This window comes from Syngnathus acus, chromosome 8 (genome assembly GCF_901709675.1).
Source record: "Syngnathus acus chromosome 8, fSynAcu1.2, whole genome shotgun sequence".
Lineage (NCBI taxonomy): Eukaryota > Metazoa > Chordata > Actinopteri > Syngnathiformes > Syngnathidae > Syngnathus > Syngnathus acus.
Genome location: NC_051093.1, coordinates 7,860,105 through 7,876,324, shown reverse-complemented (window position 1 = coordinate 7,876,324; position 16,220 = coordinate 7,860,105). Strand labels below are relative to the sequence as shown.

At 45.4% G+C, this 16,220-nt stretch overlaps 4 protein-coding genes across 6 annotated transcripts; 1 reads left to right on the top strand and 3 right to left on the bottom strand.

The window, feature by feature from the left end:
- The first annotated feature begins 749 nt into the window (after positions 1 to 749).
- On the top strand, positions 750 to 2,263 carry trir (telomerase RNA component interacting RNase). Its single transcript, XM_037256245.1, has 4 exons — positions 750 to 852; positions 1,003 to 1,455; positions 1,825 to 1,896; positions 1,964 to 2,263. Exons 2-4 carry the CDS (start codon positions 1,201 to 1,203, stop codon positions 2,069 to 2,071), a joined length of 435 nt encoding a protein of 144 aa, XP_037112140.1. The 5' UTR covers positions 750 to 852; positions 1,003 to 1,200; the 3' UTR covers positions 2,072 to 2,263.
- Positions 2,264 to 2,543: 280 nt separating this feature from the next.
- Positions 2,544 to 9,938, bottom strand: ubn2b (ubinuclein 2b). Of its 2 annotated transcripts, XM_037256232.1 has the most exons (17): positions 9,300 to 9,938; positions 8,839 to 8,970; positions 8,377 to 8,478; positions 8,082 to 8,207; positions 7,894 to 7,997; positions 7,299 to 7,788; positions 7,141 to 7,211; positions 6,704 to 6,833; positions 6,432 to 6,538; positions 6,171 to 6,281; positions 5,923 to 6,063; positions 5,793 to 5,843; positions 5,671 to 5,713; positions 4,086 to 5,489; positions 3,815 to 4,022; positions 3,434 to 3,502; positions 2,544 to 3,231 (listed from the first exon to the last, which is right to left on the bottom strand). In XM_037256232.1, the coding sequence occupies exons 1-17, from the start codon at positions 9,612 to 9,614 to the stop codon at positions 3,185 to 3,187; spliced, it is 3,651 nt and encodes a 1,216-aa protein (XP_037112127.1). In that variant the 5' UTR covers positions 9,615 to 9,938; the 3' UTR covers positions 2,544 to 3,184. The 2 variants fall into 2 exon arrangements, with proteins under 2 accessions (XP_037112127.1, XP_037112128.1); XM_037256233.1 differs by lacking the exon at positions 3,434 to 3,502.
- Positions 9,939 to 10,486: 548 nt separating this feature from the next.
- Positions 10,487 to 12,641, bottom strand: rpsa (ribosomal protein SA). The gene is made up of 8 exons (XM_037256242.1): positions 12,528 to 12,641; positions 11,968 to 12,139; positions 11,779 to 11,897; positions 11,251 to 11,496; positions 11,048 to 11,176; positions 10,819 to 10,978; positions 10,705 to 10,743; positions 10,487 to 10,629 (listed from the first exon to the last, which is right to left on the bottom strand). Exons 2-8 carry the CDS (start codon positions 12,098 to 12,100, stop codon positions 10,535 to 10,537), a joined length of 921 nt encoding a protein of 306 aa, XP_037112137.1. The 5' UTR covers positions 12,101 to 12,139; positions 12,528 to 12,641; the 3' UTR covers positions 10,487 to 10,534.
- A 954-nt stretch (positions 12,642 to 13,595) lies between these two features.
- LOC119125607 (mitochondrial glycine transporter A-like) lies at positions 13,596 to 16,217 on the bottom strand. Of its 2 annotated transcripts, none has more exons than XM_037256243.1 (8): positions 16,021 to 16,217; positions 15,617 to 15,678; positions 15,411 to 15,535; positions 15,250 to 15,334; positions 14,993 to 15,172; positions 14,721 to 14,889; positions 14,414 to 14,574; positions 13,596 to 14,151 (listed from the first exon to the last, which is right to left on the bottom strand). In XM_037256243.1, the coding sequence occupies exons 2-8, from the start codon at positions 15,629 to 15,631 to the stop codon at positions 14,029 to 14,031; spliced, it is 858 nt and encodes a 285-aa protein (XP_037112138.1). In that variant the 5' UTR covers positions 15,632 to 15,678; positions 16,021 to 16,217; the 3' UTR covers positions 13,596 to 14,028. The 2 variants fall into 2 exon arrangements, with proteins under 2 accessions (XP_037112138.1, XP_037112139.1); XM_037256244.1 differs by having other exon boundaries at positions 15,617 to 15,672; positions 16,025 to 16,217.
- Positions 16,218 to 16,220: the final 3 nt, after the last annotated feature.

The following is a 16,220-nucleotide window of genomic DNA, read 5'->3' as shown; positions in this document are numbered from 1 at the left end:
TTGATCTGTGATGTCACTTGGACACTCCATTAGGTACACCGCCATTTTCAAGTGTACCTCATAACAGGCCACTTTATTAGGGAAAATATCATGGTCAAATGTGAAAAGTGCCACACCCGCCCTCACCCCCACCGCCTGATTGGCTGGTTGCTCTGTGACATCACTTGGACACGACATTAGGTACACCGCCATGTTTAGATGTACCTAATAACAGGCCACTTTATTAGGGAAAAATCATGGTCAAAGTTTAACTGAAAGTGAAAAGTGCCCCACCCGCCCTCACCCCCACCTCATGATTGGCGGTTTGATCTGTGACGTCACTTGGACACTCCATTAGGTACACTTGGACACAAGTGGTAGGTTTATTGCACAATGCACACAAATATAAACAATAATAAAATACGAAAATAAATGGTGGTGGTTCCCCTCTTGAAGAAGGGGGATCGGAGGGTGTGTTCTAACGACACAGGAATCACACTCCTCAGCCTCCCTGGTAAGGTCTATTCAGGGGTGCTCGAGAGGAGAGTCCGTCGGGAGGTCGAATCTCGGATTCAGGAGGAGCAGTGTGGTTTTCTATGGATGGATGGAAATAAATAAAAAGATACTGAAACATTGATACATTGGGCCTTTACGTGAGATCGTTACACAATATTCCTAAAATAAAAGTTTATTAAAATAATAATAAAAGTAAATTTCAAACCAGTGAAATTGCACGAGCCAACACAAGTTGAAGCCACGCCCATGGCGTGACGTCGCTGATAACCTAAAAATGGCCGACGGCGAGCGATGGGCTTAGTGAAAACCTAGCCAAAACACAGGCCCACTTCACAAACTCTACGAGCCTGGACACGGGTATTTCAAATTTGTGGTATCTAATGTTTAATTCTGTCAACGTATAGACGTCACCAGCTGAAATCGGTGCTAGTTTATTCGAAAGCAGTCAATCAGACGACGTTAGCAACATTAGCATTCGAACTAACTGATTTTTTTTTCTTCTTCTAGCTTAATAAGTGCTATACGAGCCACGTCGCGGATTGTATTCGACCGATTTCTTTTCGCAAGGAATACGTTCTTTTTGTTTACGAAACGCTATCGAGCTAAACTATATACAACCCAGCAATACCAAGAGGAGCAGCTCGTTGTCTAACTGGAAGTCCCGGACAACTCCCGAACACTGAGGCACCACCGCAATCAATAAACATGGAACAAAGGCGCAGACACGCAAAATCGCACCATACTGATGGCGGTAGCAGCAGCGGCGGGGACTCAGACGGCGGGAGCCCCGCGTCCCCGTCCGGGAGCCAGCAAGGCCCGTCGTCCTCGGGCAACGCGTTCGCCAACGACGGCAGCTTTATGGAGATGTTCAAGAAGAAGATGGAGGAGGAAATGAGGAAAAAGGAGCAGGGGACAGATGGAGAGCAAGGACATACGAAGCCCCCTCCCGTCACTAGCTTTGTAAGGGTTGGCAGCTAGCACATCCAAACTGACAGCCTTAGGCCAATTCACCATTGTTGTAGACTGACTGTATACACTACTCACAAACAGGGTAAACTTTCAGGATGTACTATAAATGTTTACACTGTTGAATGCATGATCTCTTGTGCTAGAAGGTCAAATGAAGCTTCACCCAACGGCCCAATATCTTACCAATTTGTGAGTAGTGTATCATAAGCCATATTAGATGGGATGAGTTGGGGGATGTTCTCCACAGATGAGGCTGGTGGTTGGACAGCAGACAAAATGTAGACCTGCTCTGGTGTAGTCTCCTTCGTTGCTAAGGCAAGGCCTCCTGTAACGGTGTCAGTCTTCTATGTCCTAACCCAGGTGGGGAAGCGCAGAGGCGGTGTGTTCCTTAAGACCGGTATGGTTGCCAAGAAGCAAAAACAGGACACAGAGGTAAGGAGCAGAGGACGAGCCAAAGATGGAAATTGGTTTGACGTGCCGTGTCTTCTCTCCCTTGCAGACTACGCCCGGCAAGAGTGACGCTTGGTCAAAGTACATGGCGGAGGTGAAAAAGTACAAAGCGCACCAGTGCGGCGATGACGATAAGACCAGGCCGCTGGTCAAGTAGACATGGAATCACAGAAGAAACCTTTGCCTTTTTTTCCATCTCGTTTCCTGAAAGTTTACCCTTTTTTGTATTTTTGCTCCTTTTGATTTGTTTTGACGCTGTTCATATTTTCCTCTGAAATGCTTTGAAAACTTGGCAAAAATGATTTCATTCTTTTTGGTCATAAGATAAAAAATCTACACTGCCTGATCATTGTGGTGTCATGTTTCCTTTTTTTTTTTCTCCAATGCACATTAAGTTGTTCAAGGCCATATGCAAGCGATGCAAGCCCATCCATCTTACTCATGTTAGCACTGGGAGAACATGCAAACTCCACACAGGAAGGCCCAGATTCATACCGGCCTAACTGAGCTGGAAAACATAATTTGGAAAAACAATTAGCCAATATAGTACTTTTTTTTTTTTTTTCCTTTTTTACACATATTGTGTACAGGCTTTTAGACAACAGGTTCCATCTAATCTTTTTACCATATGAAGGTAAGATTTTTAATTAAAAGGTTTCAGTACTGTACAGAATGTAACTCTGAAGAATTCAAGTAAAATAGAGAAAACATGTTCAGCTTGGGTCGGAGGAAAGCTCCGCATTTTACATTTCTTACAAATGTCAGCAAAAATGTCATTGTCTAAAATAGGGGTGCAACGGTACAGATAACCCACAGTATGTTCCATGGGTTCTATTGAAATATTCCTTTATTTTGCTTTTCAGCTGATTAATAATGATTTTGACACTTTGAAAGGAAAATACAAAACTTCCAACTGTGCTGTAACTGGTATAGTGCTAAATAAATATTTTTGCCATGTACCGTTGCACCTCCGGTTTAAAAAGAGCACCATGTAGTCACTGACCATGCATTAGGGAGGGAAACATACAAAGGCACCCCGTCGATCATGTCTCGTCATATACACACTGGCGGACACACACACATACATACCGTACATGCATGTTTTCTCTCTGTCCACAGTGATATAAGGTCTCTTGTAAACTTCGACAAATTGTAGTTGCCGTTTTGTTTAGCTGTAAAAGATATAAAAGTTATCAAAACGTTTTCCATTCCTGAAAAGCAGAACATATGAAAAGTGGTCTGCTCCATCTGGCACCAAGTCCAGCCACTATCATAGAGTCTTCCTCTTGTTGTCTCCGCCTTGGCTTTGGCTGACATCTGCACAGAAACAAAATCGCTGGGTTGTTTTCTTGTCAATCACAAGCATTCCTGTAAATGTCTTCAATTACTATAAAAAGGGAGGGGGGGGGGGGGCATACAACCACAAGTACAGGATGAGCACAGCAAAGGCACAGACAGAAAGACAAGGAAGGAGCAACAGTGGAAAAGTGCAGGGGAGAGAGGGAGGCTCACATTTTACCTGAGAAAGCGAGCTGCAAGTGAGGAGGCAGAGCAACCTGAGAGCCCGACTGGAGACTCTTATACAGATCTGAGGAGACAGGACGGGGGCACAAAGGACATGGGGGTGAAAAGAAAGGGGAAAAAGAATGAACAAGGGATACAAAAAAGGCAGATGGGAAATGTGACCAACGCGACATTTGAGAGAAATCGGCAGACAAGAACAAACGCTCGGACGGTTGAAGCAAACAAAATGGATGCATGTCAAGCACAGACAGCCGCTCATTCACTGCATACTCACTACAATGGAATTTTTGTAATGAGTTCATTCATAAGTGTAATGCACATTCATATTCTGACGCGGCAGTCATTATATCGCAGATTTTCAACATCCTGCACTCACTTTGAGTCAAGGTAGAGAAGGAAGCATTGCTACTGGCCGCAGAGCTGGTGGGTGGTATGCTGGAGCCGGCGGCACCCAACTGGGGCAGGTTGAGCAGCGGCGGGAACTGGAAAGGAAGCGAGACGGGAACCAGACCGCCCAGCATCCCGAAGCCCAGAGGGAGAGACGGGGTGGAGCCCAGCAGACTGCTGCCCCCTGCTGATGACACCTGAGTGGAAAGGGGAAAATAAAAATGAACCGGTTGCATCTTCAAGGCCGCGGGAGCACCAACCTGAGGCAACTGAGGAGAGGCCGTTGACAACGGGACCGACGTCACCGGTTTGACCCCCTGAGACATCGTCACTCCTGTGGACCTCTGGCGCTGGCCCGAGTTGGCGGAGAGCGTCGTGGGAGGGGTGGCGGTTCCTGAATGTTTGCTTATGGATGGCGAGTTAGTAAGGCTACTGTTGGCTGTGCTGCTGCTGCTGACTGGGTTCTTCTGGTTGCTCGGGGAAGCGTAACCACCTGGGCCCACCTTGACTGTTCCGGCCTGGGCACCTGAGTACGGCGAGCGGAACCCTGTGGGACTTTTGGAGGAGAACTGTTGCATGGGGGGTGTCACCTGAGACCTGGAAATTGGGGAGGGGACGGATGAGCCTGAGGTGGTGACGACCGTGTTGAGGGTGCGAGACTGGGTGTGCATGACGTGGGTGGGGACGACAGAGTTGAGGCTGCGAGACGGGGTGGTGATGGACGAGCCGTGGGTGCGAGGGGAGGTGGTGACGGCCAAGTTGACGGTGCGAGGTGTGAGTTTGACCACTGGCGTGATGCTGCTGTGACTGGATTTTGTGAGAGTGGCGTGCATCGGGGTGATGAAGTTTGACTGCTGCGTAGTTTGAATGCCCATGTGGGATGGGGTGGTGGGAGATACTTTGCTCTGGGGGCTGTGGGGCAGCCGTGTCGCCAGGAAGCTTTTGGGGTTCATATGCGCCGGCGACGGATGGCTCGTCGGTTGTCGAGAGGGAGGTGGCGTAACGATGATGGGCTCGCTACTGTTGACGCCTTTATTATTGCTGCATTTGATGAGGCCTGAAGTGGGTGCGGAGACCCCCATCTTTGATCCCGGAGGCGCGAGGGTTGACGCGGTGGGTGGGGGGCGGGGTTTAGCAGATGAAGCAGGAGCGTTGACCTTAGGCACGGCGACACCCACGGGTCTCTGAGTGTTCAACACTGAGTGTCTGTGCACCTGACCCGGGCCCTTCACATTGCCCATAGCGTCCACCCTGACCGACGACACGGGCGAGAAAGTGACCGAGGACGGCCGAGAGGAAGGGACGGAGGGAGACGAAGAGCTGAACGTGTAGCGGGGGTTGCTGGCGCCGGAAGTGCTGACTGAGTGCTTTTTCTGCTGATGCTGCTGGAGGAGCGCAGAGACATGAGGGGCTGCGGCGGCGGCGACGCTCTTAGTTCTATCCGGGGAGGGAGGACTGCCCCCTTGCGCCAGGCCCTTGGCGGCATTGCCAAGGATCATAAGCGCTTGGGAGATGGAATCCAAGGAGGGAACCGTCAGATCGTCGTCGAGGGAATCCAGGCATATGGGCTCAGCCGGCGACTGAGACGGTCGCTTAGCAACCTGGCTGACGGGGGATGGAGCGACACCTGCTGAGGGTGTGGTCCGCTGAACCCACGCCGCCTCCTGACAAACAAACGTTCAAGTTAATCGCCTTGTTGGCTCAGTAAATAAATAAGAGAATGGCAGGTTGTAAAGATTATAAATATAGACTGGATACAAGTAGAACCAAATATTTTTCAATGAATATGACTTCCCAGACTAGAGTGATTAGATTAAGCCAATTCTGCACATTCTGTTCTTTTACCTTTGGCTTGACTTTTGGTGTGTTGATCATCTTTTTCTTGGCTCTGGAATGAACACAAGTCAGATGAGTGTGATTGGTAACAACTTTGGAACAAAACGGTTACTAATTGTCACTATACTCACGAGTAGCCGGTGAGGTGACCATGAGCCACGATGCTCTCTTTTAACAGGATCCTTTAAAAAATATATATATTCACAACTGAGCTACCGACTACCTAACTTGGCAAAATCAAGTCAGGACAAAAAGACTCACCTGCTCTGCATCCAACCTTTTGGCCAAAGAGGTTTCACCTCTGTCTCCATGAAGGCTTTGAGGTAATCTTCAGGAGACGTGGTCTTGCCCTCCAGCTCATAGCAGCTCAGCTTTACTCGTACCAAGTTGCATAGCAACGACCTGACCGAAAATGACAACAGGGGGAAAAAAAAGATCTGGTAAACTCAAAGAAATCCATCGACTGCTTTTACAATAGCAGCCTCATAATGGAGAAAAAGGAAACAGACCTGAGTTTGTCGTCCCAGACAAACTTCTTCCGAGGCCCCATCACCCTCTTGCCTGGCTTCTCTTCATCCTCGTCCTCGGAAGCATTTTTCTCTCCCTCCTCGGACTGTTGTCTGTCAGGAGTGAGACGCAAACAAGCAGTACGTCAGTGCTTTCGGACAACGTCTGCGTTGCGTCCGATCAAACAGCTACGAGAAATAACCACAAGGCTGCCCGGAATTATACATAAAAATAAATAAAAGATGATTTGGAGGTGCGCTTACTTTGCCACTTTTGCAATACAGTCCATGTTGTATCGAGCAATTTGCTCTGGCATCACGCTGCACACCGCCAGCTTCAGCTTGAGGAGTGGTGTGCGGAGTCTGCCGTCCTAGCCAAAAAAAGGGAGGGTGTGGGGCATCCGAGAATTTCATTTCATAAAGGGCAGTATTCACATTTGAATAGAGACCCTGATTGAAACCTCACCATAAGACGAGATGTTTTTTTTCTAACATGTAAAATTTGGAGGCGACATAGCAAATAAAAAAAAAAGTACCTGTATGTTAAGGCTCAATTTCTTAAGGCGCTTGAGCAGACCTTCTTTATTACACGGGACAAAGGCCTCCAAGTGAGAGTAGACAGCTGAACGAACATCTGCTGGTTGCTCCTGAACCTGTAAATCAATACTAATACACACACAGACACACACACACACATAAGAGGGTTATGCTTATAATAGACAAGCTATAAATACAATTTGACAAGCAGGGGTTAAGGAAGGATGTCTAAAATTCTCTTCTAATGCGAGCTAGCTGCCTGCCTGCCATAGGCTTGTTACTTGTGATCAAAAAAGTCAAGTGATTTGAAGTAAATTGAAATTCAAGAAGCATTATTTAACAACCTTTGAGACACCACTGAAAATTATCTAATAATTTGTTGATTATTGATATGAAAAATGTTTGGGGAAAAAATGAAAACATCAATGTCACTCACTCCAGTAGGATATTATTCATGTCCATGGTGAAGAACTTTTTGCGGCCCTCTTTGTCAAACTGACGAGATGCCTGTGACATGAAACAAGAATTAGCATGACATGACATTAGACTTAGTCTCCTCCACAAGAAGTAAAATATCAAGAGCGAATCTCATACCGCTCTGAGGTCTTCGATGCGCTTCAAGAGAGGGCCTGGGAGACCAGTGGGCAGTGATGGAGGACTCATCATACTAGCCTGCAACATACGGCCTGCCCCTGCCTTCTGGGCCACGCCAAACGAGCCGTTCTCCCCCTGAGTAGGACTGGAGGACTGCGGAGAGTCCAGCATCCCAAAGTCCAGATCGCCCATCATGTCGTGCAACACGTCATTGTTGGCCGACCCCAGCAGTGATATCACGGCGGGGTCGGATGTCAAATCCGCCATGTTGCAGTCGTTGCCGCCGGCGACCTTGGCTTGGCTGATGACGACCGAAGTGTTAGCACCGGGCGTTTTGGCTTGGGGTCGCGGCAAACTGGCACCAGCTATGTTCCTCTTTCGCATCTCTTCCTTCTCCCTGGTGAAGCGGCGCAACATGTTGGCCAGATGGAGGGAATCTTTCATAAGCTTCTTCCGCTTCTTCTTTTCTGGACGATTCAAGGATGACACTCTGTCGAGATACAAAAAGGAAAATAATTATATGAAAAGTAATATGCTCAGCTGACTGTTGAGAATGCAAAATAAACAATGACAAACCGAAAAGTTAGAACCTTACCCTGGCTTTGGTACTTTATTTTTCCTAGGTTTCTTCTCCTCCAAAACTGCACCATCTTGCTTTTTCCTCCGCTTTTTAATCACCCGCTCAGCTCCATCTTTTACCTTTTAGGAGAAGAATGTTCCTTTTTACCATCACGTTAGATGAAAGACAATGATTGTGCATTTACAAAGGTGAAAAGAACACACCTTGACGTGATTATTCTCTGTATCGTCTGCTTCGGAGTCAGACGCGGCTCGGAACTGCAGAGTTCCTGTGTTGATGTAAAAGCCTCCGTGTTTGGTTGTCAGAGAGGCCGGAACCAGCTCATCATACTGTACAAACAGAACACGCTGTTCATTGGTTATATCACAACATTGTTTATAACTATTATAAAATCATTTCCTGTTAGTTTACAGTCATTTAACGTAGCTAATAGTCATGCTATTGCATAAACGCCCCATGCCCCAAACCTGATGACGTGTGCATGCAGTAAAAACTCACAGCTTCGGAATTGTCAATGAAGGGGTCAGTCTCGTCATACCCGTAACCAATATCAATGAGATCCTGCATCCTGTCTTTTTTCTTCTTCTTGGAAACGCCACCCTGCAAACAAAGCATTAAATTAATAGCACACCAACATTCGACAAAAAGTCTGCTTACCAAAGCCATTCAACTGGTTTTATTGATTAATTAAAGAGCTCTACTAAGAAACACTTTTTTTTTTCATATGAAAAGCCCGGTTGAACATGAGACGTGCGTAATAGCAGCGTGGCATTGGCCCAACCGAACTATGCAGTTTGACAGCTCCTTTGATTATGTTAATGATTGATGAAAAGATGCAACAAGTTAGTTGACTTTTTCTGTCGGCAAATTTAAAATGTGTTTATTTTGAGGCCATATCACACAGCTCTACCATTAGAGCTGTATAATATAACTTATATACAACTGTACAAAATAACTTACATATTTGTTTTCAAATCTCTTAGCCAACTCTTCAACCTCCCGTCTTTCCCTCTCATCATCAGCAAGTGGGTCGTTGGGGTCCAGGCAGGGTGTGAGTCCTTTAGGGGTAGTTGAAGCTGCTGCAAGTTGTACCTACATGTAAAAGACAGCAAGGTAATTATGGAGTGAATAGTGAAAGAAACCAATTTTATTAGTTTAAAAAAAAAAAACAGTACTGCTTGTTAGATGTGTATGTGATTTATTTATCAATCCAATTTACTTACAGTCCAGAGTCGTTATTAATGACCTGCTAATGACGTCTTTACTGTGAGTGTTAGACTCTACATTGTAATTGAATATTATAATGTATATAACGTGGGAACTTTTGGAAATAATGTAATATTTGTATACAAGAACCCAGTTCGCCAGACGAAGCCCCCTTGCTCACATTATGTTACCCCGAGGCTCGAGTGACTCCTCACCTGAGAAGGACGTGAAGGCGTCGGGAACACCAGCTCACTGTAGTTGAATTCGGCAGAACCGCGTTCACTTGGCTCGGAGAGAGAGAGGTCGAGCCGGACGGTGGGTTTCGCCTCCTCGGGCTCGGCGGCATCACCTTGCGAAGTCCCGAACAGACCTCCGCTACCTTCTGACCCGACCGCACTTCCACCAGCGTCTCTGCCCAAAGTCATGGCCTCATCTTCGCGACGGCGTTTCTTGCTCAACTCCGGGGTCGACGGAGTGGATGTGTTGAACGACGAGAGGGTGACGAAGGGAACTTTCCTCGGTTCTGCCATTTGTTCACAAACCGGACGTGCGAAATAGAGCCAGGCTCCCCCCGCGGTTGGTCAGCTAACGCCGGAGTCGCCAGTTACACCGCTAGCTGGTTACTATACTAGCTAGCTTCCGTTGAATAACTGCTCCAGGCGACACAGTTACTAATATTTCGGCACATTCCGTGATAAATCCATATAGTCTTGTACCCGGCGTAGCCCCCGACGCCTACGAAGGACTTTAAAAGTTCTAAACTGCAGTTTTGAGTGACCCCATGTAATCCGTGTTTAGCTACAGAAAGAAGGCTTCTGTAGTAGCCATCTTGATCATTATTATCATTATTCCGTGGTTGGGCGTGCAGAAAGCGGAAGTCGAGGAGGAAAGGAAACAGTGTTCGTCCAATAGCAGAGTCAGAACCGCCCTGGGACACGCCCACTTGACTGTCGAGCGCGAATGTGGAGGTGGTGATTGTTCTGCACAGGCGGGATGCTGGACAGCCGCTTCACTTTTGCTTCATTGTATACATCGAAGGAAAAGAAAACTATCGAATATTATAGATGCCCTCTAAAAATTGTACGTCACTGTTTTCATAGTAATACATGTATTTGGCAACACAAGTTAGTCGTCGACGTTCTGCTCGAGTAGGAAGCCATTTAAGGAGTAGCGATGGCTTACAGCCTCTGCCCCCAGGAAAAAACAAAAAAACTGTCATTCATCCACTACTCACTTGAAAGATTGTAAAAACTTCAAATAATCTGTCCATTTTTTAAAAAAAAATTTTTAACTATAGCACACTCCCATTGTGGTAGTACTGTTGTAGCTACTGTACATCTACCAGGATTCAATTTCCAGCTTGTCTCAGAAGGTGAACAATAACAGACAATTCAGAAAAAAATGGTGTTAAACACTTTATTTTCTGTCACGTTCAGGTTTATTTTCTGTTTTAAGACCAATCAGAAGCAGCACCACCCCAGTCAGAGGCCTGGGCAGTGGGAGCAGTGGACCAGTCCTCAGTAGCTGGCTGATTGCTCCAGTCCTCTGCAAGACAAACAAAGTAAGATACCACCAAAAAAAAAAAAAAAAAAATTGATATGCATTTTAATTAATTCTCACCTGAAAAGACTTCAGCGGGCTTGACAGCTGCTGGAGCACCTGGAGAAAGAGGAACAAAAGCTCAATACCAGAATTGTAATTGCACTGAAACAAGTGAAACTGAAGCAACCCTACCTGCTGGAAACTGCTGAATGGGCACAGATGGCACAGGAACACCCTCGGACCAGTCGGCAACCTCAGGCTGGGCAAACTCCGCTGCAGGGGCGGTCCATTCACCCTGGAACTCCTCCTTTCCAACAGCCTTCTCAGCAGCGGCTTGCTCCTCCTTCTCAATCTACATTTAACAGTACCATAGTCAGTAACTGTATGTGGTGTTGTGCCTATCAGTGATAGCAATAGTTACCTCTTCAGGATCCCTGTAGAAGTACAGATCAGGCATGACTTCCCAGGGGTGCTCTCTGGAAATTGTGCCTCTCATTCGGAGAACCTCCCGGGCCAACATCCACCACATCAGACCCACAGAGTGGTGTCCCTGAAAACAGACACGTTAGAAAACAAGCTCCTCTGTGAAATGAAGCGGTCAAGTAATTTCATTCCATGGCTCACCTTGTTGTTGCAGGGGATAGAAATGTCCACATATCTAAGTGGGGAGTCTGTGTTGCACAGAGCAATGGAGGGGATGTTCACATAGGAGGCCTCAGTCAGTGGCTGGTGATCAGCACGAGGATCTGTCACAATCAGGAGGCGGGGCTCTCTGAAAGCGGCCTGGATCTGATTGGTGAATGTACCCGGGGTGAAGCGACCGTGGAAGGTGGTAGAACCGGTGGAAGAGGCAAACTTCAACACTGCTCGCTGAGGAGGAAGCAAAAGTTGTCAATTCTTCCACTGGGCGTCATTTCATTTATTTATTAAGAGGGATTACATTGTGGCCAAGGTCTACCAAACCACAATCATGGGACATCAGTCCTAAATGGTCAAAGTGAAACCCCGTCCATAATTACTCTTGCACATTTCCGACACCTGAACACTGTAACGTGACAGCAGTGCCCAAGCTTTAATAATGTGCATTTTCACATTTCAAAATTGGTTATGTCTTAACAGCAAAACATCAGACTCTAATGACTTGAATTTTACCTGTCCGGTGTTCCTGGAGGAGATGACGCAAACATCAGCTGGGTTTTCAATGGCAACAATGGCCCTTGCAGCCAGCAGCAGCTTTTCCCAGGTCTTTTTCAAGTTGATGATGTACACACCTTAAAAAGAAAATTATCTTAAAATCCATCCTAAAATGTGCACAGAAAATGACACTAAATCCACACGTACCATCACTTTTTCTCTTGTAGACATACTGCTCCATCTGGAAGTCCAAATTGGTACCTCCGAGATGGGTTCCTGCAGCCAGGAACTTCAGCACATCTTCCTCCTTCATTTGAAGGACATCCAGACTTCCGGACATCGTGACCGCTTCCCCGGAGTTACGACTGAGTTGGGAGAGCTGTGGATTGAAATAAAAAGTATAGGGCACATTAAAAGACAGAAATGCCCAATTTCAATTTACAGTCAAACTGACAGACAATGTGAATAGCGTGTCCTCTAGTTGCTAAAAGATTTAGTTAGTGCGTCTTTTGAACACACACGTTACAACATTCATTATTGCAGTGCGTAAAGTCGAGCGCAGCAGAGAGCATGGAGTGAGCGCGTGTCACATGCTAGTTAGCTTCAAATGTTAGCATAACTAGTTCGGGCGTTTTAACACTAAGTGAAAAATCACATGTCTAGTTTTATCGTCATTATAGGTGGTTAAGGTGGTTGTAAGGGAGTTACTTAATTATTTAGATACATTTGGAGGTTATATATTCTAAAAAGGCGTTCTAGGAACTCACCACGAAACAACGCCGTATGGAAGATTAACCACACGATGGTAGAAAAGGCCGCTTTCAGGAAGTGACGTCATATTTATAGTCCTTTTCTAAGCTTGTGATTGGTTCGTTACTTTCAACCGGCTTGGTGTCATTCTGCTGCTTTATCGAAAGGTGGCAGTGTTAAATAAAGGGACGGTGGTGGTATGTGTTGGATGGCCATCCCATATTAAGAAAAAATGGTAAGACCATATTAAGACAATGCTGAGATGTTGACTTCTCAGTCAAAGTCTAACCTGTTTGGCAACAAGTGTATTTATTTGCCGAAGATAAAGAGTTCCAGTCAGCATGACTACAGAGTGCACAAATTGTCCTTGGTAAAATATTGAAAAATGAAGCCGTTGAAACATGAATCCTCCTGGCAAAAAATTACATTTAAGTAGGCTGATAAACACACAGATAACCAAAAGTTTAGCCCTACTGCTTCAAAAGCAGTCAGAGGGTGATGGAACTGGAATTTCCATGAAAAAAAGTACATGTGGATACTTGTAGTCTTGTGGCGTCAAAGAAAATATTGTGTTTTAGGTTATTTTCCACAAAGGCAAAAAAGGAAAAGAAGAGATTTAAGGTGGTAGTTTATTCCATGGCATCTAAGTTTACACTTGAAAAAAAAAAAATCAATGCTATCAATAATCAGACAGAAATATACTGATGAATAAATGAGTGCTGATCAGGCTATACGGGACTATCAAGACTACTGCCCTGCCCTGCTTATGAGGTTTTAGATTTTTATGATGCTCAATAATTAGCCTACAGTACACCATCAGCCATTTATGTCATGAATTAAGACATCATGTGAAATATGCTCCATTAAATTTGGGGTTTAATGCAAAACCTCTTTCTTAGGAAGTACATAAAAATTCACATTTCATTCATATTTTCTTTATCAGCCAAGGTTAAGACCAAATGTATTATGCCACCATGGTCCATGCCCCTTTGACATAACTGCCGTATCTGCACTGATGTTAAATAGACGCCTTCAGTTTAATCATTTACAGCATTTAAGAGCAGGTTAAGAAGCACACATCACTATCAACTTTGAAGATTTGTTTTATTGTATTATAAAAAATACTATAAATACTGTGATGAGGTATTACAAAGTGTCATAGTAAGCATTAAAATATCAGCTTCTTTTTTTTTTTTTTCTTTCAACATAGGCAGTTAGTCTTCTCGAGCCACTGGTCTAGACTACAGCGCTGACAAAATACAAATAAGAACTCTCACTGAGCAATTTCTAAAATGTGATCGACCTGAAAGTGCAACCAAAAATACTCATTAGATTAGTATTTGTTAAACCAACTTCAACCATAACCCCCGATGAACACGTTTCTGAGTGTCCACCTTTTACGAGCTCTTGTGTAAAGTGCAACTCCATCACTGAGGGCAACAAGATACACTCGTGACACATTATGAGCAACTGCATCTCTTCTTTGACGTCTACCAACTTGACCTCGACCTTTCCTTTTCATGTTTTCAGTCCGAGATATGCCATCATTTGCTCATACACGGTCCACGCCATGGCGGCCATCATCGTCCTCCGAAGACAGCGTGGCAACGCCCCTCTTAGGAAGCCTTCAAGTCCATGTTCCTTGGAGAGAAGATCAAATATGCAAATGTGTCATTCAGGTGCATCTCAATAAAACTAAATACTGTAACTTTAAGAAGGCCAGTTCCTACGATACCATTTATTGTCAATGAATGTGCAAATGTGAAAATTTAAAAAAAAGTTCATGTTTTTATAAAACAAGGAAACAAGATTAAGTACATAGTATTTCCACAATATTATTCGTGCGCCCCAGAAATTGCTGTTCTCTCATTTTCCTCAATTTTCAAGCAAGTGACATCCATACCATATAAATGAATCTGACCGCGTCGATCGTGCTCAACTGGGGGTTCACTTGGACGAGTGTTTTGACCACATCGGCAGGTTGAGTGACGAGCGACGCAGACACCCCCGCCAGGATCCCGCAGCTGAAGTTAGCCAGGGGGGCAAAAGCAGACACGCTGATCTCTAAAATGAAGACACACAATAGAGAAAGTCAGCAAAACAGAGAAAAGAAAAAAGAAAAACTATGGAAAGTTCCAAGAAGGTGGTACAAATCAAATATTTTCACTGCATCCCTCTGGCAATCTGTCCCGCTTTTCCTCTTGACATACCGTTTGGCAAATTGCTCTTCATCTGGCTGTAGAACATAACGTAGATTCCAGAGAAAGGAACGTCTCGGAGCATAGTGGCCATCAGGCCAGAGTAGAGAGCCGCAGGACCTTCAGTCCGACACACACTGCGCAAAGCCCCGGTGACGCTCTCGTAACGGAACCTGCCGCACTGAGGCAAAAAAAAACAATTCTAACTTTTGAAAGATTGAGTGTAAACAAATCTCGTCGTATTACTGCCATTTCGATGGTCCTATTTAACGCTGCTTTCTTACTTCATATCGAGTCTTGATGACGGTCACAGGCAACATGAGGACCCCAGCCACCGCCCTGGCCCCGCCTCCCAGCAGAACTGCTCCCAAGGCCGTGGGGTTTTTGTCCTGGAAGAAGTGTTGCTTTAAGGAGCCATAAGTGCTGAAGTAGAGTCCCATACCAGGGATGGTCCTCATTAACGACTGGGCCCACACAAAAACAGGAGAGAGATGAGTGATTGGCATTTAAGAATTCACACGTGCTCGATTTCTGTTCGTACCGGTGAAACTCCTTTCCACAGTCCCGGCAGCCTCTCTGTCCGCACGACATTCAGGATCATCCTCATCATCCCTAAACGGCCAGAACTGGAAAAAAATCAAATTCAAGACTATCTATTTGAAGACAAGGAAGAATTGTACGTGTGCGTGTGTACACCCTTACCCAGGCTCCACGCTGTTCTGCAAGGTTTGCAGACGTGTTTTGACCAAGTCGAGGGGCTGGAAAAGTAGCGTGGAGCAGGTTCCACTCAGAGCGCCACACATGAAGGCTTTGACAGCTGGGTGAGCCTAAAGAGGTTGGAGGGGGGATGATGAAGTCACCCATGCATCCATCTGCTCATGTTAGGGAAAATTAAACTTAAAACCTACCAGTGACAGTTCCATAGTTCGGGTTGACTAAACGGTATCCTCTTTTCTTGCACCTTCACCCTGCAGACGCATGTAACAGTGATCAGGCTGCACTCACAATTCGACACAAATCACAAGACCAACGATGCATCGTTCGTTTGTGAGCAATTGACTTGACACACAGCTACTCATTAACAAGATCACAAATTAGGATCTTGTTCCTTCTTCCGCTATTGTGTGATTTTACACTGGCAATACATTAAAGAGAAATAATTACAATACGCAGGGGAAAGAAATGGAAATACTAATTATCCAACTACTAAGTAAAAAGGGCTTCATGATCCTGAACATTACATCACTCAAACGGAATGGATATTAGGATTAAACAAAGTGTTAAAATCGTGTATTATAATACTGTACATACCTTTCTTGTGGTTCCGGTTGTGTCGCCGTTGGCTTCGGTTTGTGTCTGTTACCCAAACAGCCTCAGCAACAGTAATAATGCAACTTAAGACCGACTTTGGTACCCGTAATAACGAAACTTAGGAGCTAAAAATGGTACCTCGGCGCTGAATTGTGTCGCTCGACTGGCTTCAATAACACTATGCAGAAATGTTCAGCGCGA